The sequence below is a fragment of the Melospiza melodia genome, chromosome 1 (genome assembly GCF_035770615.1).
Source record: "Melospiza melodia melodia isolate bMelMel2 chromosome 1, bMelMel2.pri, whole genome shotgun sequence".
NCBI lineage: Eukaryota > Metazoa > Chordata > Aves > Passeriformes > Passerellidae > Melospiza > Melospiza melodia.
Window position 1 is genome coordinate 7,300,799 of NC_086194.1, and position 24,353 is coordinate 7,325,151.

Sequence of the window (24,353 nt, forward strand, 5' to 3'; positions counted from 1 at the left end):
AGATACACCATCCTTGTATAGTCCCATCCAACCCATCCCTTTCCCTGCCCCATCCTCTTTGTTCCACCAAATACATCACATCCTTTCACCCTGTTCCTCCTGCTTCAAAAAAACCTTCAAATTGTATTAAACTCAGCACCCTCACGAGTCACTTGATTCAAAGGCAGCAGATTTCTGCAGAACTGTAAGCCTAAATAAGAATTCTGTTTGAGGTTTTCTGAATTCTGGAAAAAGTACAGCTCCCTTTCCTCCTGGTCTAACTCCACCTCAAACAGATCCCACATGGAATGATTATTCCCAGAACTGCCCTTTTCAGAGTTTGTCCCATTTTTCTCTATGGCACCTGATGTTACATGCTAACAGGGACTGCAAACTGGTTAACTATAAACTACATATCAACTATATAAACCAGGCAGCAATAACCTGCTCTCACACACACTTCTTCCTGAATGGAGTCTTCCAAAAGAAACCTACCATCTCTTTTTATACTATTGAGGCATTTGGGGCCTGGAAATTAAAAATAATTTAAAAATTGAATTAAAAAGAGAGAGAGAAAGGAAGATCCAGAGTAAAAACAACATGGAAGTGTGTGTGGTTGGAAGGAACACATTGAGCTCCATCTACAACAAACAATTCATTCCTGAAACTGAATTATAACCAAGAACTGCAAGTCCTGGCTAAACAAACAAATAAATACACAAGCAGACTCTTCTTCCATGCCTTCATCTTTTCTAATTAAGTAACATTACACAAGTATTCACCTTTTAATGCTTGGAAATCAGGATGGAAACATGGGACAAAGAGGCCAGCGTGAAATCTTTCATTTTCTAGCTGTATTACAAAAGCACCATCAGCACAAGCCACACTCACTGTGTAACATTTCTCCAGTGAGTACAAACAAGAGGGAGACTTCCCTGACAGAGAGAAACACAGAGTGCTATGACTAACTTCCAACAGACCTTATGGAGGAGCCAAATAGCCTCCAAATGCATGATATCATCTATGCTTGTGCCTGGCTTTGGACCTCAACACTGAGATGAAAAAAAAAAAATTCTTACGAGGAAGGCCACATATAATTATGCTCCATTTTTTTAATCAAATATATTTCCAAAAGAAAAAGCTTAACTGTGATGTTTCTCCACTCAACTCCATCTGAGATGTCAGGAAAAAAAAAAAAAAGCCTGTCAAGACCACTAAAAGCCACATCTGTTTGCTGAATACATTCCACATCAGATTACCAAACACAAAGACGTGAACACTGTCAAACAGAAGGCGCTCACCTATTCCCAGAGGCACGAGACAGCTCCTCTGCCATGCTCTCCCCACCCAATTTCCATGACATTTCCTGGCTCTCCCCACCCAATTTCCAATTTCCATGACATTTCCTGGCTCTCCCCACCCAATTTCCATGACATTTCCTGGTTCACCTCGGCCGTCACTGCGGCACAGCACATGCCATGGATGGCAAGGAGACATCTGATATCTGTGATATCACACGCTGGGATCCTGCCAGAGAACCACAACATGCCAAAAGGATTTTGCAGAGGAAAGACAGAATTATAAAAGACTAGCTGAAGGCTCACTGTCAAAGTGGATTTTAGGACTTCTTCAAACACCCCATGTCCCAGGGTTTCCAGAAGCTTTAGTAATTACTAGAATTGGAATAAATAAAACAAAAAAGTGTATTTCAGCTTGTTTAGAATATGTTTTTGACAACTCTCCAGAGCCAGTCCCCCATCCTCTTGGGCTGTTTTACACTAAATGGTACACACCAAGTACATACTCCTCCATACTAAGAGTTTTCTATCCACACTTTCTGAACAGGAAACCAGAACTGCAAAGCCGTAAGGTTTGACAGCAGTGATGAGAAAAGAATACTTCAACCATTATTTTTAAATAGCTGAATAAATTATGTACAGTAAGTCTGGAAATATACGTAAAGCACATACTGAAGGGTCCTTTTAGCCAGAAACAAAAGGAGAAACAAATACATGGCTGCTTTTAATTTCTGCTCAGCCATTTACCCTTAAGAGATCATTTTCAAGCAAGCCCAATGAACAGTCACATTAAGAAACTGTACATGATGCAACTACTTTCTGCTGGTATATTATGTAAATGACAATAATATCACCACCTGTGTCCCCCTCTCCAAAAAATAAAGCTTCCAAATAATATTTTGCCAAAACTCTTCAGATGTTTCTGCTTAGGAGAGAATAATACAGGAAAAGAAAAAAAGAGAGAAAAAAATATAAGTCAACAGAGTCTGACAAAATAATTATACAGAATTAAATACTATTCCTACCAAAACAAAAATATTTTGACCTAAAAGCATCTATATTTAATGCTGCCAGAATACTAGAACAGAACGGACAGAATACTCGCATAGAACGGACAAAAGAAGAGTCATAAAACAGTTTATAAAGATGAGCTGTAAGTGAGGCAAGGAACTAAAACTACAAATACTTGAACTCCAAGTATATTCTCAAAAAGAAAGGCCATTTACAACAAAGTAGCAAAAGATGCATAACCAAACCCTTTAAAAACAAATGTAGTCATCAGTGAAGTTATTGAATGGCACTTAGATGCAGCTGATCACACAGCACTGAGAAAAAAGTCTATCTTGTTCCTGCTTCTATCTCACAAATAGATGGTTAAAACATTTCCACTCAGCAGCCTGGAAGCTGCAGCTATTTTCTGTAGCAAGTGGATTTCATTGTGCAGGAGCATCAAACACCACACACGACCATCACCATGATGTACACACAGCACAAAGACCCCTGCACGTAACCTCCAGCTCAGGAGCTGTGTGCACTTCAATACCCAGCATTGTACAGAGCCACTGAGAAAACCTTTAAATGTCTGCCCAGTTGTTTCAGTTTTGCTGTAGGAGTACGAACCCACTACTGCTTTATTTCTTCACATGAAAAAGCCCCAAACCATTTTCATACTGATCTTCAGATCTTTCAACAGCTCTATGCCAAATAACGCTATGCTGAGAAAAAAAAATGAAGTTAAAGAAAAATCTAAACTAACTCAGGAACGTTTTTCAATTATGTAAGAATCCAGCTAGAGTGTTAACTAATGATTTACTGGTGAGTGTGTAGTGTTTAGTATCCAGAACGAGGCACAAGACCGAAGGAGTTTTTCAGGAAAATACAAAACACTACACAAACTAACTGGTTCATATTTTGAAAGCATAGATTGTTATGCTGGGTGGGTTTTTTTAATCAACCTGCTACAAAGTAAGGCCACTGGAAAAAGAGGTAGCCAGCCTCTCATAGTGCCCAAAAAAAAAAAAGTGTTTTTTTCTTTACAGTTGTACCAAGTTTGTTAAAGCCAGCCAGTTACATAACACTTAGTTTGACTTACGACCTATTTGCTCACACAAAAATCATCATATATGATGGTATGACCATCCATTATGCGCTAGAAACACAGTTTATTTTTTAAAGTGTTTTTATTTTTCTCTCTTAGTTTAGAACTACAGTGGGAGGATCACCTAATATTAACACTATAAAGGTATGCTTTGAAAGCATGCAAAATTAAAATGGCACGTTCTTCAGAAATAGCGTGCACGGAATACTTCAAAATATTAAAGAAAAATTAACCCTATCTCCATTTTCCATCTCTCCAGTATTTACATCATGAAGTGACAAAAAATAAAAAAGGAAAAATAAATACTTGTGCTATAGGTATCCATATAAAGTCGTATTTTTTTCCGGAATATCTGCGGGCACACGTGTGTAGGTGTACCCAGGGCAGCGCTGACCGGATGCCCGGCTGCGCCCGGGTCAGGGCGAGCGGGGCTTTTGTGGTTCTTTCTCCCACCCACCACCCTCCTTTTTTTCCTTATTTTTATTTTGTAAACGGCCGCGGATTATCCGGCGAGCGTGTAACTTGAACCTCTACACCCACGTCTGGACGCGGGTCCGGGTTTTTTTCTGACCGAACGGCGTCGAATTCGCCGTGCCGAGTGTCAGCGGCGCCCAGTCCCCACGCCAAGTTTGCCGCCCGGTCCCGGCGGGTCCCCGCTCCCCGGGGAGCCCCTTCCCGCTGTCACCGCCTGCCCTCCATACAAAGAAGTTCAGCGCCAGCCGTACTCACCCCCGGCGAACTGGCTCTGCGCGACATCGCCCAGCGCCGAGGAACCGCTCGCAAATCCCCTCTGGAAAATGGAGGGGCTGGCACCGGTGCGATCCGGAGCGAAGAGAAGTTATTTACATGCCAGGGCCCGAGCCCAGCGCGGAGCGGAGACGGCGATGCTCAGCGCTGCCCGCGGTCTGCCATGTTCGTGCCGCTCGCTCGGCGCTCCCCCGGCCGCTGCCCCGGGGCCTCGGGCGGCTCTACAGGGCCCCCCCCATGGCGGCGCCGCCGGGGAGCGATGCGCCACAGCCCCGATCGCCGCGGAACTTCGGCTCCGGGATCCTCCCCGAACCAGGCTGGGGCCGCCGGCGGAGGAGGGCGGAGGGGGAGGGGAGCGGGGGGGAAGGGGAGGGGAAAGGGAAAAAAAAAAAAAAAAAAAAAAAGAGAAGGGAGAGCGAGGAAAAAAAAAAAAAAAAAAAAAAAAAAGGGAGCCGAGGGAGAGAAAGTAGATCCGACGCAGCCGGGCGCCGCCAATGTGCGGACCGGAGCGCTGCTGCAGGAGCGGGGCCGCCCGCGCTCGGGAGGCGGAGCGGCGGCGGCCGGAGGCGCAGCGCCCCCGCCGGAGGCTCCCCCGGGCCGGCCCCCGCCCCGCAGCCCCGCGGGGCCCGCACGTCCCGGGGGAGAGCCCGGGGCCGGGCCGGGAACCGAGAGCGGCCGCGCCCGCCGCTCCCCCGGCCCTGCCCGCGGCACCCTCGGAGCGCGGCGGGCGGCAGCGCTCCCGCTCCCTTCCCCCCACGGCCGCACTTTCCCGTTTAACAAAGCGGCGCAACCAAAAGTTGCGTTTCCATAGACGCCAGCCGCTTTCCTGGCGGCCCCTCCTCGGCTGCTGGGGCTGCTCCGGGAAAACCGGGGTTTCACGCGTGAAAGATCAACGTGGGACTCCGGGGATCGCCTTTTTTGTTTGTTTTTCTCCTTTTTCCACTGAATCACAGGACCCTTTTGGTTGGAGATCAACCACCTCAAGCCCCGGCCAAGGCAGGGTCACCTGGAGCAGGTGACACAGGAGCGCGCCCAGGTGGGTCTGGAATGACTCCAAGACTTCCCTGGGCAGCCTCTTGCAGTCCTCTGCCACTCTCAACTAAAAAAGTTCTTCCTCATGTTGAGGTGAAACTTCTCGGTGTTTAGTTTTGTGGTTTTAGTTAGTGTTTTATGTTTTAGTTTTCTTTTTTTTTTCTCTCCCCCTCTTATGCCCCCGCAACGTTTTCCAGGCTGCTCTACACTTCTCCAAAACAATCTGGAATGGACAAGCTAAGAAAGCAAAGCTTGACAAATGTCCATCTACAAATGGCTCTTTCCTAATCCTCCAAATGCTCCCTGCCAATTTTATTCTCCTACAGAGAGAAAAACAAATCAAGAAAACATTACGCAAGTGTCACTTCACTTGCATTGATAGATACTTGCAAACCAATGGGTCCTGCCAATTTGAGCAGTAATGCAACTACCTTTGTTCAACTTCCCTTCACGCAAAAACCCCCAAGCAGCTGTTGTGTAATGCTTTGCTTCTGTCAATCTCAAGTTTTCTGAAAATTTGTTTAAGTATCAGACATCTCCAAGACACAGGTTGACACACTGACAACAATAATAATCTGACTTGTTTGCCCAATGAAGTAAGACCATGCATCACCTCTACTTTCTCACTCATCTTAACATTTTTTTTTTAATATCAAATTCTCTTCTGTCACACTGAGCTGCAGCTGGACATAGTTAGTCTTGGGCACCATCTGTGGTGGACAAGCAAGAAAGTTCAGTATTGCCTTATGAGCACTGATTAGAGAAATTCTCAATGCACCTAAGAACTCAAAGATATCATTTCACCTCTAGGACTGAACAAAACAAACCCAAAATCTCACACTGATTCACAGTATGGGATCTACCCAGGTAGAGGGAGTAGACCAATGCTGCCTCTCCTTGCATTTTCAACTGGAACATGTTCTAAGTGCCCAGCCTACAGGAAAGTTTTTATCAAACCCATTCTACAAAGATGAAGATAAAATTTTAAAATGAAAGCACTCACATGAAAAAATCTCCAGGTGTTTACTCTGAAACAAGTAACTATTGTATAAGAGCCATTGTGCCATGTTAGTACAGGTACGGACACATAAATATATTTGGCTACAAGGCGCTATCAAGCTCTGGCTTATCAGCACATCTCTGTAACCACACGTATTAGCACACTCAGTCTGCTGCAATGAGAAGGTTAAATATGTTATTCTGAGCCTTAGCTGAGATGGGGGATGTCAGGGGTTTATTTTGCAGTGAGGGTTGGTTGTCGTGGTCCAACCAACAAGTGGGGAAGTGCAAAGCCCCTGCTGAGCCATTAATCACTTTGCCTATTCCCCTTCACACTCACTCCTTCAGGCTCAGCCAGGACAAGCCCCTGCTGGGCACCCATCTCTGCTGAGTTTAAACACTTTTCTAACCAATAATTCTCAGATCAGCTAAAGTAAGCTCCTCTTCAAGCAAAGAAGATATCAAAGAGCAGACAGAAGCTGTGTGTTCTCCAAACTGTATTAAATAAAAGGAGTGTTTGGGGTCAGTAGGTCAAGCAAGGCTGAAGCACCAAGTTTCCTGTGTCATCTATCCCATAACTGCCTGTTTTCATGAGCTTCCACCACAACCCTGGTGTGGCACCATTCCAGGTGATACCTCTGCAGCATGACTGACCCTCCAGCAATCCACATGGCTGTCTTGTGCTGCTGTGCCTTAAACCTGCAGGTATTTTCACATGTTACACTGTTACAAACTTTAGATTCTAACCCAGAAGGTAACAGGTCACCTGACAAGTTTAAGTACCCTAGCACAAACAAGTTGTAATTTAGTAACAGCTGGTTAAAATAATAATAATGAATTACTCAGTATTTCTCCCTGCTGTTCATGTGACCCAAGGTCCAAGCTAACAGGTATGAAGCCATATTTGCTGGCCTTGTTCTTCCCCTTCTTGGGGATGTATTTTCTCTCACATCAAAGCATGAGATTTAGTTCTTTTACTCTAAGAGCACATTAATAGCCATAAAAATCTTATGAAGGAAAAAGTGTAATTTTACTACAGCACAGTCAGATGTGGCCCAACACCAGTCATGTTGACTGATTACCACTTCTCCACACAAACTGCCCATAAATTGCATTCAGTAGGATTATATGTTCATCCCACCCCACACCTCTTCCTCCCAGCCTCGGAACTGTTCCCATTCAGCTGAATGTTGAATTGTTAACCCAACACATGGACCAAACCTGCTACAGGGCAACCCAGCAAGAAGCAGCAGGGCTGGACACTGAGAAAAGGCAAAGCAATTGTGTCTGCAGCAGCTCCCTGCCCTGATTCACACATCCCCACAAACGTGTGTCACCAAAATGGCAAGGCAGGAAGTGTTTATGCCAATGCTTCTGCCAAGAAAATGTACATGGGAAAAATGGCACCAGTCGTCTCTCCTCAGACTTTTTTTTTTTTTTTTTTTAATAAGCAACAGAAGTGATAGATTTAATGATTAAGATAAAAACTTATGTCTATACATATGGTGGACTGTTTTCTTCCAAGCTCAAATTGATTAACTCAAGGATGCCACTCTTGAGTTAATCAAGACACATTGAGCAAAGCAGCCTGTTTGTGATAGGCCCTGTTTACATTCCTAACTTTGAGAGAATGTTTCTTCACAACAACCAAGAGAAATTCAGAAGTAAAACAAGTCACCAATTCCAATATACTCCTATCAAACTTTCAGATGGAAGACATATACAAATAAAAGACATGGACTTCTCAACAGAAGTATTACTTGATTACACTAAGTGGGTCATATATCTGACCTGTTACTTCATAGATTTTAATATGTAAAGACAGATATATTAAGAAGCTCAAAAATGTGTTTGTCTTTCTTAAACATTTCCCTCAACTCCTGCCGACCTGCTATTTCCAAAATATTCAATGGGTTTCTAAAAATATTACAGTTGTAACAACTTGAGATTAAGTGCTAAGTACTGAGCTACAAAAGGACAACAGCAGAAAAGGAAATGCAAGTATTTATCCTTTAGCCTGGCAATTCTACTGAAATGTAAAGGCATTTTACCTTCTAGCATCCCTTTATGTTTCCATGCTACACAGCAACTCAAACCACCCTCTGCTGTGAATAATTTCTCTGTAAATTCCAATTTCCATGCCAAAGGATTAAACAGAAGACTGACTCCTTTTTTTACTGCATTTGAAGGGGTTTGGAAGTTCTTCATTTCTAACCTGTACTGCAACATTCTCTAGAGATAGACTCCATTTCTAAAAGCACAAAATAAAATGAAAAACTGTTCCAAACCAGTTCCAAACAGTCTATTTCCTCTCCCCTGCTCTCTCTTCTTGTGAGCATGAACCAAATCATATCTAGACCCAAAGACAGGTTGGCAGCATGTCACACAGCCAAGAAACATGTGAATTAACTGCATACCCACATTAACATATTGTGATAAATTCAATTGAAAACCATTACATCTAGGATGCCATCTCTAGCAAGCTTGCTTTTAGAAACAGAAATTGAACAGCAATGTAAGTCAGGTAATTAAAATTGCTTTCTATAAGAAAGCATCACATTCTGTCTTTTCTCATGGTTTTGACTGGCAAGGTGTGGCAAATACAATTTCCAATTTCCTCCTGCCATGGACAGGGACACCTTCCCCTATCCCAGGTTGCTCCAAGCCCCATCCAGGAACACTTGCAGGGATGGGGCAGCCACAGCTTGTCTGGTCAAACTGTTCCAGTGCCTCACCACCCTCACAGCAAAGAATTTGTTCCTAACATCTAATCTAAACCTGCACCCTGACAGTTTGAAGCCATTCCCCCTTGTCCTGTCACTAGAGATCCTGATGAAAATTTTCTTTATCCCCACCAAAAAAATAAAGAGATGAGCAAATAAATACAGAGAGGACTAAAAAACAATATAGATTAAAAACCACAAGTTCAGAAGAAGATGCAAGATGAGAAGAGGCAGAAAACAAAAATACCTGAACACTCCCAGGCCATCAGAAAATGACTCATTGCTAGTGACATGCATTGTTAGCTGCTAGCACAGGCAGGACAAAACTGTTTTCAACAGTGCATGATGGAAATCCAATGGAGAATATAAATTCTGACATATTTGCTTTAACATAATCAAAATAGCCCTACCCTTTTCTAGAAGATAAACTTTTAAATGTACTTTTTAAAAAGAAAATCTGGAATGCCGGGTGACACCATTTCTGAAAAAAACAATCCCAATGTGTAAGGAAATAATAATTTATTTAGTATATGTGGAATCACACAGATTAAGAGATAAAGCAAGTATCAAGTGACAAAGGAAATAAGAGACAATGAAACAAAGAGATTGAGTAAACTATTTTCTTTCCATAAACAATACAGGAAAACACCATCAAGGAAATAAAAGTTATTACACATCCTTCACTGTGTAAAAGCAATGGGTACCACAGGAATAATGGACATCACCATCAGAAGGGATGCTCATGGAAAAGGATCACAGAGTCACTCGGGTTGAAAAAGACCTCAAAGGTCAGCCACTCCCAGCTCCTCCTCAAAGCAGGTCAGAGTCAGTTCCCAAAACGGTTTAAAAATATTTTGAAGTTCAATTCCTTGTTTACATAGCTGTGTAATTACACACAGTGCTGAAATCCAATGGGGGGACCCTATTTGCAATTACTTATGCCAAGTACAGACAACAGAGATCATGGCATAAAGGTGATACTCAGACAACATAAATCACACCTTTGTTTAGTATTTCCTTTTAGACTGCCCCTGCCCAGACCCCAGTCTATCTGAATTGCATTTCAGAGAGAACTACTTCACTCCTCTGACTAAGCATAAGGACCTCTGCAGAATTTAAAAACACTTCCTTCTTTCATCAGTAAGCTCCTTTAGAACAGTAAAATAAATATAATTATTCAAGTTTTGAAAGAAAACAATTCAGACAGAAACTAGACCATCAAATGCTCCTAAAAAAGAAACCTAGGTGGCATGACTACAGGAGCTAGAATTCAGCCCCTGCCCTGTCCCCAAGGCCCATTACTAATAGCTGTTATGGAATATGCTCCCACACCACATGATGTGGTCACATCCATGCAGATATAAATACATAAATTCCCCAGGTTCAGTTCAGGCTACACACTAGGGGACACAGAAAAAAAAAAAAAAAAAAAAAAAAAAAGAGAGAGAGAAAAAAACCCCCTAGAAATATTTAACAACTTAACTGAACAATATTCATTGTCTTTTGATAAAAGCCAGCTAAATGTCTATCACAATGCTTTTCCAAATTCTAGCCACACGAGGAACACAGTGCATCTGACAAGATATGGAATAGCTGAGAGCCCAAGCTTCAACTCAAGTTTAAACATGTCCAAGACAATTATGACTTCACATTTTCTAAGTGTGAGCATGTTAACTAAGTATAGACAAGAAACTCTCAGTGGTCTAAAAAAGCCTTTAAAATAACATGGCCAAATTAACAATGCAAAAACTGGCTCTTTCTTTTCTATCAAGACAGTCCAAAGCAAGCAAAATGAAAAGAGACACATGAATTAAAAAAAAAAAAAAAAAAAAAAAGTAAGCAGAAAATATTCTTAAACAAATATTTATTTACATTATCAGTAATTTAAAACCCTCACTGACAGCGTCTGGTAACAAGCCTTGAGATCAAGATTTTCTGCTTGTCCATAAAGTAGGTTCACAACCAACAGTACTTCCTCTGTTCTGCTCCACCAATGTATCCTTGTCTGAGAAGACCACATAAAGAGCACATGAAATGTGAGTTTACCAAGCTTTTATATTATTCTTTACCAACTAATATATTTGAAATTGATGCATTTCCAAGCCATTCACAGCACACCACAAGACAAAGAAGACTCTGCCATGCCATTAAAGAAAGAGACAACAGCATAGCCAGACATGAGCCAGCCCTTAGTGAGTGCTACATGAAAGAGCTCAGAGATTATTTCTTTAAATAATTTTGCTTACAGATCATTTATTTCTTCAGTTACCCTCCTATTTTTGGGCCCAGTTCTCTCCTAAAGGGTTTCTGGAAGACACAGGCAGAAATCTAAATTAGAACTCCTGCCAAATGTGTTTTGCACGGTCCTTTGTACAGATCTCTACCAGGATGCCTGATGCAAGGTTAATTACTCAAAATATGAACCAGGAAACATTGTGTAGCACTGAAATCCAGCATTTCCCAAAGCCTCATGCCTTGTACATCCCATCCCCTCTGCTCCCTCTAGAGCAATTCTGCAGTGAGCTGCTCCTCCTAAACTCACATCCCTGTGGGTTAGAGAACATTAACTGTGGCACACTGTTTGCCCAGGAGGCTGAGAGTGAAACTGATGAGAATTCTATCGGTTTGATTGAATTCCTCCTTGACAGAACACCAACAACAAAACAAATCCAGTTGTGGTTATACCAGTACATTAAACACAGTTGGTGGTGGTGGCCTTGAGGCTGACAAGCACAGGACAGCTTCCATCCACACTATCTCATTCCCAAACTCCCACACAAACTATGCTGGGAACAGCGTGGGGACCACAGGAAACCTTGGGAACTGTTTGGCAAAATGGTCAGAACTGGGTGAGAACCACTGGAACTGTGTGACAGCAGAGACAACACTGGGGACAACAGTGTCCAGCAACTCCAAACATTCCCAGCTGGGTTTTTCACAGCCATGGACACGGAGCTGAGTGCTTCATGTGCCAGAACACCATTGCTGGCTACAGCCATGCCCCTCATCCATACAAAACACTAGCACAGCCACAAATTAGCACGATTAGAAATGGGAAAAAAAATAAGGAAACTGAAATGATCAGTTGTTTTTATTTCAAAATTCCCTTTTCCAAGCTTTTCTTCACAATGAAAAGCATCTGGCCCATTTCTAAGTTCAAGTCTCATCCAGTTCAGTGGGCCACAGTAAGAAAAAAAATTGTCACTTTCTTTTATTACAAGGAAAAAAGCTGGAGGTGAAACAAACACATAAGCAACAGAGAATGGGAACCAGGGAAAAAGGAACTGGGGAGGCTGGGAGAGAAAAATCTGAGGAAGCTGCTGAGGCTTTGGAATCAGCCAGCAGAAGTTTTCAGAGCACGTATCTCAGAGGGTAAGACGAGGCCTTCATCATCCATACGTCTAAAAGAAAACCAAAATATCAGAACAAACAGCCCAACATGTTTGTGAAAACGCTGAGGACAACTGTTTCACAAAGTTGAGGGTGCCAGAAGAGCAGTTACTTCACACTTCACTCTATTAGGGCAGGCTCCATTTTAAACATCTCAATGTGTACAGTGATTTGGCTGGAAGTGGTAACGAGAAGCACTCGCTGTGCCAAGGAAGGGGGAAAGCGAGTGCAGCAGAGAGGGAGAGCAAGTTTTTATCTTCAATTAGCTGAAAGAAGAAAAGCAAATTTCAACAAACTCTTTGAACTTGTTGCTAGAATCACTTGAGACTAAAATTTAAAGGAGGACTGGCAGTTATTGTACTGGAATGCGCACAATGGCAAAGTATTCCAAAGCAGGGGAGAGATAGGAAATATATATGAACAATACAGGCTGCATAAAAGCAGCCAGTAATAAGGGTCTGAAACTAGAAAGAATCATATTAGGAATGGAAACAAGGGCATTTTAATGAATATAAAGGAACAGCATAAACTGTCAGGGATAAAAATCAGAAGAGATAAAAGCACAGCATGCAGTATTACCACTGTGCAGTATAAAAGGCAAACAAAGTTTCAGAAATATTTTAGAAGTAAGAAGTAAAACACAAAAGTCTGTACAAACAGTGTTTAGAAAGAACAAACGGATAACAAAACAGACTCAAATGCCATTTTCTGTATTTTAGCCTTCATGAAACAGATTTATTGTAGCTAATACTAGAAACTGATTTTGTTGCTAGACTAAATAATCAGAGAAATTCAAGTCAGCAGGACTGGAAGAATTTCACACAATGCTTAAGAAACAGAAGTAATCTCTAAGCCATGAGCAATCATCGTCCCTAATACAGTCCTGGTAAAAATGCCCTAAGAGAGGCTGGCAACAATGAGCTATGGCACCCAGAGGGTTTTTCTTTGCAAATTCTTTTCAATCCATGTGGATGAACACTGCAAGAAAGTCCCATCCTCCAGAACTTACATGACGACATTGACACACACAGGAGAGTTACATACAAGACAGGGCAGGGGCTGCAAGATCTTAACAAAAATCCTTCTGATAAATTGAGAAGTGGCTCATATCAACCAAGAGAAAATAAAGACTAGCAATCTTTTGAAGGATAAATCAGTTAGATCAATATTATGTTGCTAAAGAGGTTAAGCTGGTTCAGTGCAGAACAAAGGAGACAATCACCTGAAAAAGTTTTGTATAAAAATTGTTCTCCATTTCAGCTGTGGAGTCTTAGCTGTGAGTAATACAAGACAAAAGTGGCTTAATCAGCAGTAAAGAATATTTATTTTATACTACACAAAATTAGTTACTGAAACCAACTGCCTAGAGGTACAGGGGAACAGCATTCACTAAATACTTCAAAAACAAGTCAGAGAACCATTTGTCAGACATGGAACAGATACACAACACACAGAGGGATGAGCAAGATCACCCTCAAGTCTTTTTTGGCCATAGAGTTCCATTTATCTCTGCTGATACACTGAAAACTAAAATATTCCTTTTATTTAAAATAATTTCATTGTGCTTTTGAACTTCACGCTTCAGGTAAAAGAACCCTGAATAATTCACATTCTGGGTTTATGAAATGGCTTACTAATAAATCTCCCAAATTTTCAGACAGAATTACTCCTCTCTTTATTAGTAGCAATATGGAGCCATCCTTGTTCTCTTGAGCCCTAAGAACACTGCAGACAGCCTGCACTGCCAGACAGAGCAGGGCAAGACACCATTGTTGGAACATCCAGGTTCCATGAACACTGGGATGCTCCAGAAGCCATTCTGGATTAGCTGCAGCTTCCAGACTCACATCACTAAGAGCCACCTCAGATGTCAGTAAATGTTCAGGGGCAGACACTGCACATTTGGACCACATTTTCACTACCAAAAATCCCTTTTATCTTACTGTGCCATGCAACTGACTCAATTGTACATGCTCCAAGGAATATAAATATATAATAGGCAAAGTAAAAAAATGGTAATTTTTTCTAAAGCTGATTTTTTTTTTCCTGAGAGCCTCATTAAAACTAGTTTTGGCAAGACTTTATTTTCAGTAATAATGCAGTAGAAGAGAAAAACTCCTCATTTTCCCTCCCCCTACCCAATGCCAAAAGTCTGGGTGGAAACATCCTAGTTTGATAGTGCTTCCAGCAGTTTCTTCAAGAAAGGCAATTAGAATGTTGATATATACAGCACTGAAAATTAGTAATTATAAGTGTATATGGGAATGGCTGGCAATAGGATTGGGTGCACGTGTGATTTAGTAGTAAAAATACTTCCCCAAAAAAAAGTGAAAATATTCTGAAAGAAGCAAGACCTCATTTGATTTCATTATAATGCCTATATATTGATATACTTGTAGGAAGGAGCTTCAAGGATACCAGAAATTATTGTTAACATAAAATATTTTACTTACATTGTTTTGAAGGATGCTTTAAATACTGAATTTAAGAATGCTTCCCAGGATCAAAGCGAGAACTGAAATTCCTCATTTGATCAATGCCAATGTCTGAGGCAAGGAAGATGAGAGAACAACTCCTCTGTCTATACGCTGTGAAGAACCCTCTCAACACCACCATGCCTTTTTGAACAACCAATGAACCAGCCTGTAAAAACCTCCACCTCCTGAATATTTCCTCCTCTATTGGAAAGCTCACAGGAGTCAGCGTGGAACCCAAAATCCCCCCAATTTCAGGGAGCCAAGGCTGCCCTTGGCAGAGAGCGCTGCAGGCTGGCGGCGCTGCCGGGAGCTGCAGCTCTGCCTCCTCCACAGCCGGGCCCTTGCTCTGGCCTCCTCCTCCTCCTCCCTCGTGCTATCACAAACACGTTCCTTTGCCAGGTTAGCCCCAGCCCGGCTCGGTTTCCCAGCCCAGCTGGGTCAGCACAGGGGAGAGAACAAACAGCTGGTAGCAGAGGGAGGGCAGAGCTGCTGCTCCTTTTGGCTGCCAGAACCTGCTGAAGATTTATGGTGTTTGGGGAAAATAACCACCTGATGCACTCCACACACTCACAGCCCATGTCTCTTTAAGTAATAAATATTCTAGGTTTTAAGGGTTTTGCTGCTTTATCTCACCTGCTTTCAAAAGCACCAGTGCTCTCAGAAGAACTTACTCAGGGTAGTTCTTGAAACAAGTGCCCAAAGTTATTTTGACTAACAGAGGAATGGCATGAACAGCACTGTCTAGTTCCATCCTTCCAGTGGTGGGAAAAAAAAAAATTCAGAATTCAGTACAAGTTACCAAAAGTACAAATTACAAGCAAAAACGTAGCAAAATCTTGTTCCCCTGTATTTATCCAAACTATATGAACCATGCAGATTGTTAGAACTGGTGATCAAATATCCTAAACATAGGAGAAAAGCTTTCAATGTTTCCTGGAATTGTCAGTCACCTAATTATTTAGCAATTAGTAACATTTTAGAGTACCTATGACAGCATTCACTGAAAAGTTAATTTCACAGCATTAGTGTATAACAACACTGAATAAGGGAGTGATCATTAGTGGTGGATAAGGAAATTCTATTTTCCCTGGTAATACATAACCCTGCTACTCCTCCAATATTGCTGAGATGCAAGGAGTTAAAAACAACTCCAGCCTGAGAAAGGGAGAGCTCACCCATTCTCAGCAAGCCAACTGCCTTGGAAAACCATCTCTGAGCTGAAATGATGACAAAGAATAGAAATGTCCATTTCCAATTACTTATCTTATGAAAGAACAATGACAAGAAGTCAGTAGGAGTTAACATGCTAACAAGAAAAAAAAATCCACAAGCAAAGCCAAGAAAATGGAACTGTTTTTATTGTTTTAAGCTGGGAAAAGTCTCCAGTGTCACTGCACACAGGATGAAGAGATGTCTGGTGTGTAGATGGCTCAGAGCAGCAACCAAGGGACTGGGCAAGACATTCCTGGTGACCAATATGCTGAGATTTCAGCCAGCCAGCACACTGGATCTGTCTGACAGCTCTTGGAAGTCCTCTCATGACAAGTGCTACAGAAGTTCAGTGGATCATTAAATACAAACATAGAGAAACTAACAACTGAAATGTTAAAAAAAAAAAGTCTCCAAGAGTCCTTCACAGCAAGTCTGTTTCAAACTGGGGAAACAGACAGAATTACATCTATTTCCAGCATTCAGCTTAACTTCACTCACCCTTAAGCCACGAGTAAAGACTCTACATAAATCTGTATTTTAATAATTTTGTAGTAAAACAATTCTATAAACCCTATTCATCACACAAGCAATTATCAAGAACTGAAAAATCTGAAGATTAATACAGATATCCTTCATCTCCTGAGCACTGTGAGCCAGGCTCCTGTGCAAAAAATCCATAAAGCAGCTGGGGAATTGCTTGGTAATTCAAATACTGTGGAGGAAGTCACAGAACATGGGCTGCTGAAGAAAATGGCACAAAGCTCAGCCCTGTTCTGCAAAGAGCCAACTTGAATCCTCACACCTCATCTCCTCCTCACTCTGTGTTCCACTATGTGCCTTCTGGCTTTTGGCCAAGCAGTTTGATACACGTGGCTTGTAGAGGCCAGTGTTTGCTTTAACACATTAACCCTTCACTGTGCAACAGTTGTACAAAGCTTGTCCATCAAAAAACCTCAGTCCTGCCAGGTAGGGATGACCTCCCCTGACTGTGATCTTGTTTAGGAACGTTTTTATTCTACAACACAACATACATCTTACATTTGCAAATGTTAAATTTTGAATTGAGAAAAGGGCAGGCAAGTAAAGACACAAGTATCACACAGAAGGTGTGTGATGAACTAAAGAAACACAGCTGAGCTATAAAGCTCCATCCAACACTTCAAGCTTCTTTTGAAATGAGAATAGGTATCTTTCAATATTGGCCTACCCTAATGCAAATGCAACTGAAGTGATGATAAAAAAAAATCTCAAATAATAATTTCCTGGCAGAAATACTTATGCTTAAGGGTCCTCAGACCTTAACCCATCTGCACAAGTGGCCTTTGAAAACCTTCTGCAGCTTACATTGGCCAAAATAATGAAAAACTACTATGTAAATTAAAACATGAGTAATTAAAAAGGATGCACAAAATGTTCTCCACAATTTTGAAACCATTATTATATTATGCTTTAAACTACAGACATTTGCAAAAATAATTGATAGCATACATCAAGATCTCATGGATGCTGAAAATAGTTTAAAGTGAGCTTAGACACTGATCTATAAAGGGTCATAATCAATGAGACTTCTGCTAATTTTGTTAAGAATCTGCATCTGTTTGTGCTGCTTATAATCTGTAGAGATTAACAAAGCTTTGCTACTTAAAAATTATTACAAAAATGTTTACTGGCCCTGTACAATACTATTGTAATACATTTTGATGAACAACTAGTTGTTCATGCACAGTCAAAACAAAACTCTTCCTCTAGAACTTCTTTCCAAGCCCATTTCTATCCTTCAGGTCCCTACCCTGGAACTTTAGGTATAATCCAAGCAAGAGTTAAATTCCCAAGATTTCAGGCCATACAGTGAGGTGGCACCTAATTTCCATGTTTCCTCTACAATCCTAGCAAGAGTTCTTTTAACCATGCATCTGAAAGCTTCTTTCTTCTCCATCACATCCCAGCTTTAGTAATGCAACTTTGTTATTTTTTTCAACTTTCATAAATTCAGTCTTTCTACCTTTTAAGGCAGAAAGGCAATACTACAAAAATATTTTCTTCATTCTTCATGCTTTGATTTCAGTTCTCTGGATTCTTCCTGATGCACCATAGCATGAACAACCTCCTTGCTCTAAATTTCAAGGCTCTGCATGGCCTGTTCTTGCTCCACCTCTTAAATTTGAGTTGCTGCTCTGTACAGATATCCCCTTGTCAAAATGTAAGGAAGAAAACAGGAGTGTTGGCCTGGCAGGAAAGCAGCTTTCTGTGAAAATCCTCAGGGTGACAATGCCACCCTGCTTTAAATATACCCTCCAAGTCGGATGCCTGTGAATCGCTCCCCGATGCTGAGACAGCCAGGGCACTCGAACTCCTGCATGTTCTTTTGCTCACAGCATTCTCACAGCTCCCTTGTGCTTTCCCAACACATTTCTTACATTTACATGCTGCCTTATCTTTACATTCAAATTAAGAAATTGTTTGTGCAGGAACAACCTTTGCTTATGCATTTGTACTGCGTGTAGTGTAATGGTGCCCTGGCCTCTAGGCACAATTACAATATAAATAATAAAAATGAACTGTTCACCTAAGATCAACTCTCCTGACAGTGCCACGTGAAGCTACATCCTTCAAACAGGGATAAAAGGCTGTTCTAGCACCACACTCCACCATCTGTACCTCTCTCCAGGTATTGATGACACGGATTCCCAGCTCTTCACCTACAGGAAGCCTCCACTGTTCCCTGTTCTTATCTGTGCCCACAGCACCAGTGGAGTTTTTACTGATAACCAGGCAAAATGCAGAGTGAGATGTGGGCAAGCACTGTCCTGCTGAAGGACCCTCTGCTCCCTCAACATCAGCCTGCTCCTGGGAAGGGCTGAGAATCCCTGGCATCTCACAGGAGCAGATTCAAGGCAGTTCTCCATCTGTCTGCTTAAACTCATCAAATTTGCTTAAAAACACGGCCTTCAAAGAAGGTAAAGTACCAACCTAAAGCACTCTCCAATATGGCACTGCTGTTTAATGGAGGCATCCATAGCTGAGGAATTATTCCATTCTGGCTTTGCCAGTTTAATGCAGGGCTCTTCATTTTATCATTACTTAGACTGCACTTAGACTGAACATTCAGTGGAACATTTCCTATAATGGGATAAAGCAGTTGAACAATTTGACTGGCTAATAGTGATTTAGACATGTGATTACAGTACAGAAAATGGTCTGACATATGCTCTTTTATCTGGTTTACATGAGGCACATTAATCCAACTGGAAAGCACACAAGTGAAAAGGAAGACAGGACCAAGCACTCTGAAGGAAAAAATAGAAAATAGTTTAATTGTCTCATTTCTGTATTTGCTAGGCTAGTTGTAATCTGTATTTTGTAAATAGGAAAACTTAGAAAATAAAACCATTTTCTTCCCAAAATGGATGCAACTACAAACCACCAGTCTACACCTATGTTGTGCAGGTTAGAAAATAGCATTTTTTTACAAAACCCTAGCTTCAAAAGCATTTATGAACCATGTCATAATGCCTTTACCAAAAGTACAGGATTTGCAGAAAGATGCAGCAGGACAGGGAGCACCACGCCAGCCAGGAATAATCAGAACGTGAACAAAAAGAGTATTGATTAATTTCAATTTTTGTCTCAGCTAATTTAATTTCCCACTTTCACACAAACACTTATAATCATGTCAGCATAAGCTCATATTTTACAGGAATATTTTATTTCTTCCTAAACCTAGCCAACAACATTCCCATGACACCAAAAACCTAACTGAAGGCAAGGAATTACCTCTTTAACACACACTTTTTTCCCCTCAAGAGTGCATACACAATCTCAAACTGGCCTAACAAGATATGTCAATTTTCACACGTAACACTATTTAGGTTTTTTGGGCAGACTGGTACATTTCAGGTGAATTTGCATTTTTCTTGAGAAAAATTTCCCTCAAAATAAAACATTCAAAGGTTTCCTACACAAGGTTTGGATTCTGTAAGTAAAAATAAAACCAAAGTATGTAAAGCTAAGCATAAAGGAGATGGAACGCAAGAACTTCACCACGTGTACGTTTGCCAACTACTTTCAACGACCGCTATATTAAAAATTCTATCAGGAAAATACAAAAGATAATGAAAAGAGGGAGCTGTAAACAACACACCTTCCCCAAAACCAGAGGGGACATGAAAATCTTGGCAGGCAAACTTTCATCAATGACAACAACAAAAAAAATCGCGTATCCCAAACTAATGATAGTTCTATCCTGGGATACTTCTGTGTTTGTAAAAACAAACGCATATAAAAGATGCACGGTCTTCGCATGTGGTTAGGTCCAGCCCAGCAGAATCCCTCGTCATGTTGTGGACTTCCACTGTGACCTTATGGTCGGGCTTGACCTTAAAAGTCTTTTCCAGCCGAAATGATTCCGGCACGGGAATCGGCGGCGATGTTTGGGGTGGGCGTTCAGGGAAGCGCCAGGACAAACACGGCAGTGACAAAACCGAGCGCGTCCCCCAAAACAAAGGGAACAACCTCTGAACCCCGAGGCTGGGACAGAGCGCACAGCGCAGGGGCTGCTTTGGTCACCTCCCGACGTTCCTCGGCCAAACGTGCCGCCCAGCTTTGCCCTATTACCGCTGCCATCAGCTATGCCATGGCAAGCTCCATCCTACTCAAAAATAACCCGCGGGGAGCGGAGCCAGCGCGGCAGCGGCGCTTCCCGGGGCCTCTCCCCGAGCGCAGCCCGGCCCTGCACCCCGGGCAGCGGCAGCGCGGCCACCCCCGCTCGCTCCGCGGGCAGCGCTGCCCGGCCCGGCCCGGCCCGGCCCGGCGGGATCCCCGCCCGAGGCTGCGGGAGCGGGGCGGCCCCTGAGGAGCGCCCGGCGGGGCGGGGGGGGCGCTGAGGCGGGCGAGCGCCCGCGCCCCCGGCGGGGAGAGGCCGCGGCCAAGGGAGAGCTGCCAGCGGCTGGGAACGGGCTCCCCCCGCCATCCTCCGCCCCCTCCCTCCGTGTGTTTGTTGTGCTTCGGCACCGTCCCGCCGGCGCGTCCCCTCCGTGCGGCGGCCGCTGACAGCTCCCCCCGCGCCGCCGAGAAACTCCTGCCTCAACTCTGCGTGTGCGCGGGGGGTGCGGGGGTGTCCTCGCCGCCACCCGCCGAGAACCGTGTTTTCCTTCCCAAAAAGAGGAGGGGAAGGGGGGGGCATAACGAGGGAAAGCGACGAGGAACTACCGGCAGCGCACAGGGAGTACCCAGGCGACGCTGAAAGCAGCCGAGCGTCCTGGAAGGGAACGGACCCAAAAAGAAGGGGGAAGGTGCAAAGGCGAGGGGAAAAGGAGGAAGAGGGTGGAGGGGGAAGAGCTAAAGAGAAACTCCGAAGAAGGAGGGGAAGAAAGGAATAGGGATGATGAAAGAAAAGTGGAAAAGGGAGAGCAGGCGGAGGAAGACAAAGGTGAAAAAGGAGGAGGAGGAGGGGAAAGTGCAAAGGGGAGAGGAGGGAAGAAAGAAGGGCCCTTCTCAAAATGGCATTAGGCAGAGGGAGGGGGCGACGAGTAGCGAGTCTCCACTGACAGCTCTGCCTGCGCCTGGCCGCCTGCCCCGGCCCCTCTCTGCCTCGCACACACAAACGCTGAACTTACTTCTTTCTGGCTCTCTGGAAAGGGGAAGCGCCATCTTTGCGAGGCCGGCCCCTAGGTCTTTTGTCTGTGGCTGCTGCTGCTGCTGCTGGGGGGGGAGCTCCAGGCTCGGGGGGCTGCTGCTGCTGCTGAGGCGGCTCCACCACCGCCACCACCAGACTCTTGTCCTCCGTTGACATCCTAGTCAGCAGGACGAGAGAGACACATGGATGATGATGATGAGGATGAAGATGAGGATGGTGATGGGGATCCCGATGCTCCTCCTGCTCCCGCGGCTCCTCTCCTCCTCACCTCCGCCTCCTCCACCTCCGCCTCGCATCGCTGGCCTCAGCCGCCGCCGACCAGCACAGGTAGCAGGGGGAGCAGCATGGGGAGAGCAGGAGGAGGAGGGGAGGGGGGGGCGAAGAGAAAGCGCAGAGGACGGAAGGAAGGGTCTCACACACAATAACACCCTCCCCGGGCTCGGCGGGGTCTCTCGGGGCTGGGGGAGGTGAAGAGAGCGAGCGACAGAGACGCGGCTGGTCCCGCCGCTGGGCGCCCCCGCTCAGAGGCCCCGGGCGCTGGCGGCGGCTCCGGCTGCTGCGCTGCCCGGCTGCGGCGGCCGCCGCTTCATTGTACCCTGGCCCTGCGCCCTCCCCCCGCGCAGAGCCCCCGGGGGCGGAGGAGGAGCGGGCGGCGGCAGCGGAGGCGGCGGGGGCCGAGGCCGAGCGGAGGAAGTTTTGACAGCTCCAGCTGTTGTGTGTGTCGAGGGGCTGAGTCCGGCCGGGCTCCGCGTCCCCTTCCCAGCCGGGCCGGGAGCAGGAAGTTTAACTTTGGGGAAAGAAGGAGGAGGAAGGGTGAAAAAGGGGGAGGAGGAAGGGGGAGGAGGAGGCGGCGCCCTGCCCCCTCCCCGCGGGGTGGAGAAGGGATCCCGGCGCTGCCCTGGTGTGTAACCCCCGCCTCCCCGACTCCCTTCCCCCCCGCCAGTGCGACACATAGACACAGCGACCGACCGCCCTCCTCCTCCTCCCCTGCCGCGGCCCCACACTGCGCCTGCCCCGCCCGCCCACCGCCCGTCCCCCGGCGCAGACACCCATCCGCCGCCTCGCCGACCTCACGGGCTGGGCTGGGGCCGCGCCGGGCTGCGGGGAAACCGCGGAGCGGGGTCCGGACGGGACGCGGCGCCACGGGGAGCTCCGCGCACCGCACCCCGCACCGCGCCCCGGCCGCTGCCCCAGCGCTCCCCCACCCTCTCCCCGCCCTTGTTATTTCTTTTTATTTATTTCCCCGTGGAAAAGGAAAAGCCCCTCCTGGCTGCGAGCGGCCGCTCCCCGCACACGGGCTGCGCTCCGCAGGACGCGGCTCCGGGGGCAGCGCTCGGTGCCCGCCCCGGCGGCGCTCGCTCCCCCGAGCCCCGCGCAGCCCCCGGGGAGGCGGCCGGAGCCCGGCGGCGGGAGCGCTCCCCTTCCCCCCGCCGCGCGTCTGCGGCTCGGGGCGGTGCAGGCGGGGGGAGCCGCGGGCGCCCCGGGGGATGGGAAGGAGGGAGGGAGCAGAGTTCAGCGCTGTGTGCGAGGGAGACAAAGTCTGGGGAGCGTGGCCGCTTTCCAGCAGCTCCGGCTGGAACAGCTGCGGGCGCTCGGGGCGGGGGGGGCTCCCCGGGCAGGGGCCCGGCTGGCTGGCTGCCTGCCCGCCCGGCTGCGGGGCGGGGTTAAGCCTCATTACACGGGATTTAACGTGTCCCGGAGGCCAGCGGGGACTTGGGCTCCGAGGGGAGGCGGGGGAGCGCCGCGGCCTCGCAGCCGGAGAAAAGTCCGGCCACGGGGCGAGGAAGCGGCCGCGCCCCCGGCCTTTCCTGCGGGCGCTGCCCCGACGCGCTCCGCTGCCCGCGGCGGGAGCGGCTCCAGCGGAGCGCGGCCGCCGGCCCGGGGCCCCCGCCCCAAGGGCACCCCTGAGCCGCCCCCGCGGGGCCCCAGCCCGGCCCGGCCCGCTCTCCCGCCTTCCCTCCCTCCCTGCCGGGGCCGCCGCGGAGGGAGCGGGGTCGGGGCGCGGATGCTGAATCACGAAGCGGCGCGCACGGACAGAGGAGCGGCGCGGTGACTCGCGCTTGGCGGGCGGGTTCGGGAACTTCGCCGGACTTGCAGACGTGGTGGGGAGCGATAGCCCCAAGGGTGCGACTGAACACAGCCCGGGAGCGTGTTACCCGTGGCCTTTGGGTTTCTGTTTGATTCCCAGTTGATAAAATGACCTGGGGTATCACTCAGGTACAAAGAAGGAAGGAGAGCTGATGTTAGTAGCTATTTTTTTTTTAAGTAAAAATAGACACAAAGCAATCCAGACCTTTACACTGCTTTTCCTTCCCCAATTTTTCACTTGTCAGCATCAGAATACAGAATTAAATGATGTGCTGTGGCAAATAGGACTTTTGCTGGCCTGTTTTGTTCAGAACCTTTTCATAAAGAAAACCTTTGTTGATTCCTTTTCTAGGTTTCCGAGTAATTAAATAGACCTTTGTGACATTTTCATATAATGTATGAAATACATTAGAAAGTAATACATTTGTCTCCACTTACATACATATAAAATTATATGGAGCCATCCCTATTGTTCAACCACGCAAGGAGAGCAGCTGGATTGTTGGTATGGCTTTCTTGGCCCTCTCACTGAAGATGTACTCATTTATGCCAAATAAAAAAATACATCCTGAGTAAAATGTTTGTGTTATGAAGTCTGTAAATGACAGCATGGGTATACTGCTCATACAGTTTCAGATACGGGATTTTAATGTGTTTACATGTTGTCTGACAGAA

The 24,353-nt window shown here is 45.5% G+C and overlaps 1 protein-coding gene and 1 long non-coding RNA gene across 11 annotated transcripts in view; both read right to left on the reverse strand.

Annotated features, from left to right (window-relative positions):
- The window catches only part of KMT2C (lysine methyltransferase 2C), a 189,195-nt gene extending 167,086 nt beyond the window's left edge, over nt 1-22,109 (reverse strand). For 8 of the 10 annotated variants that reach the window (XM_063180247.1, XM_063180480.1, XM_063180171.1 and 5 more), the window contains exon 1: nt 21,571-21,746. In XM_063180247.1, the coding sequence (XP_063036317.1) occupies nt 21,571-21,746 (176 nt within the window). Of the gene's footprint in view, nt 1-4,104; nt 4,316-21,570; nt 21,748-21,858 lie in introns of those variants that run through there. The other 2 variants (XM_063179854.1, XM_063180408.1) reach the window with 2 other exon arrangements.
- Nucleotides 16,084-20,672, reverse strand: LOC134432403 (uncharacterized). The gene is made up of 2 exons (XR_010031329.1): nt 18,926-20,672; nt 16,084-16,291 (listed from the first exon to the last, which is right to left on the reverse strand). It is a non-coding gene; the product is annotated as an uncharacterized LOC134432403 (long non-coding RNA).
- Nucleotides 22,110-24,353: the final 2,244 nt, after the last annotated feature.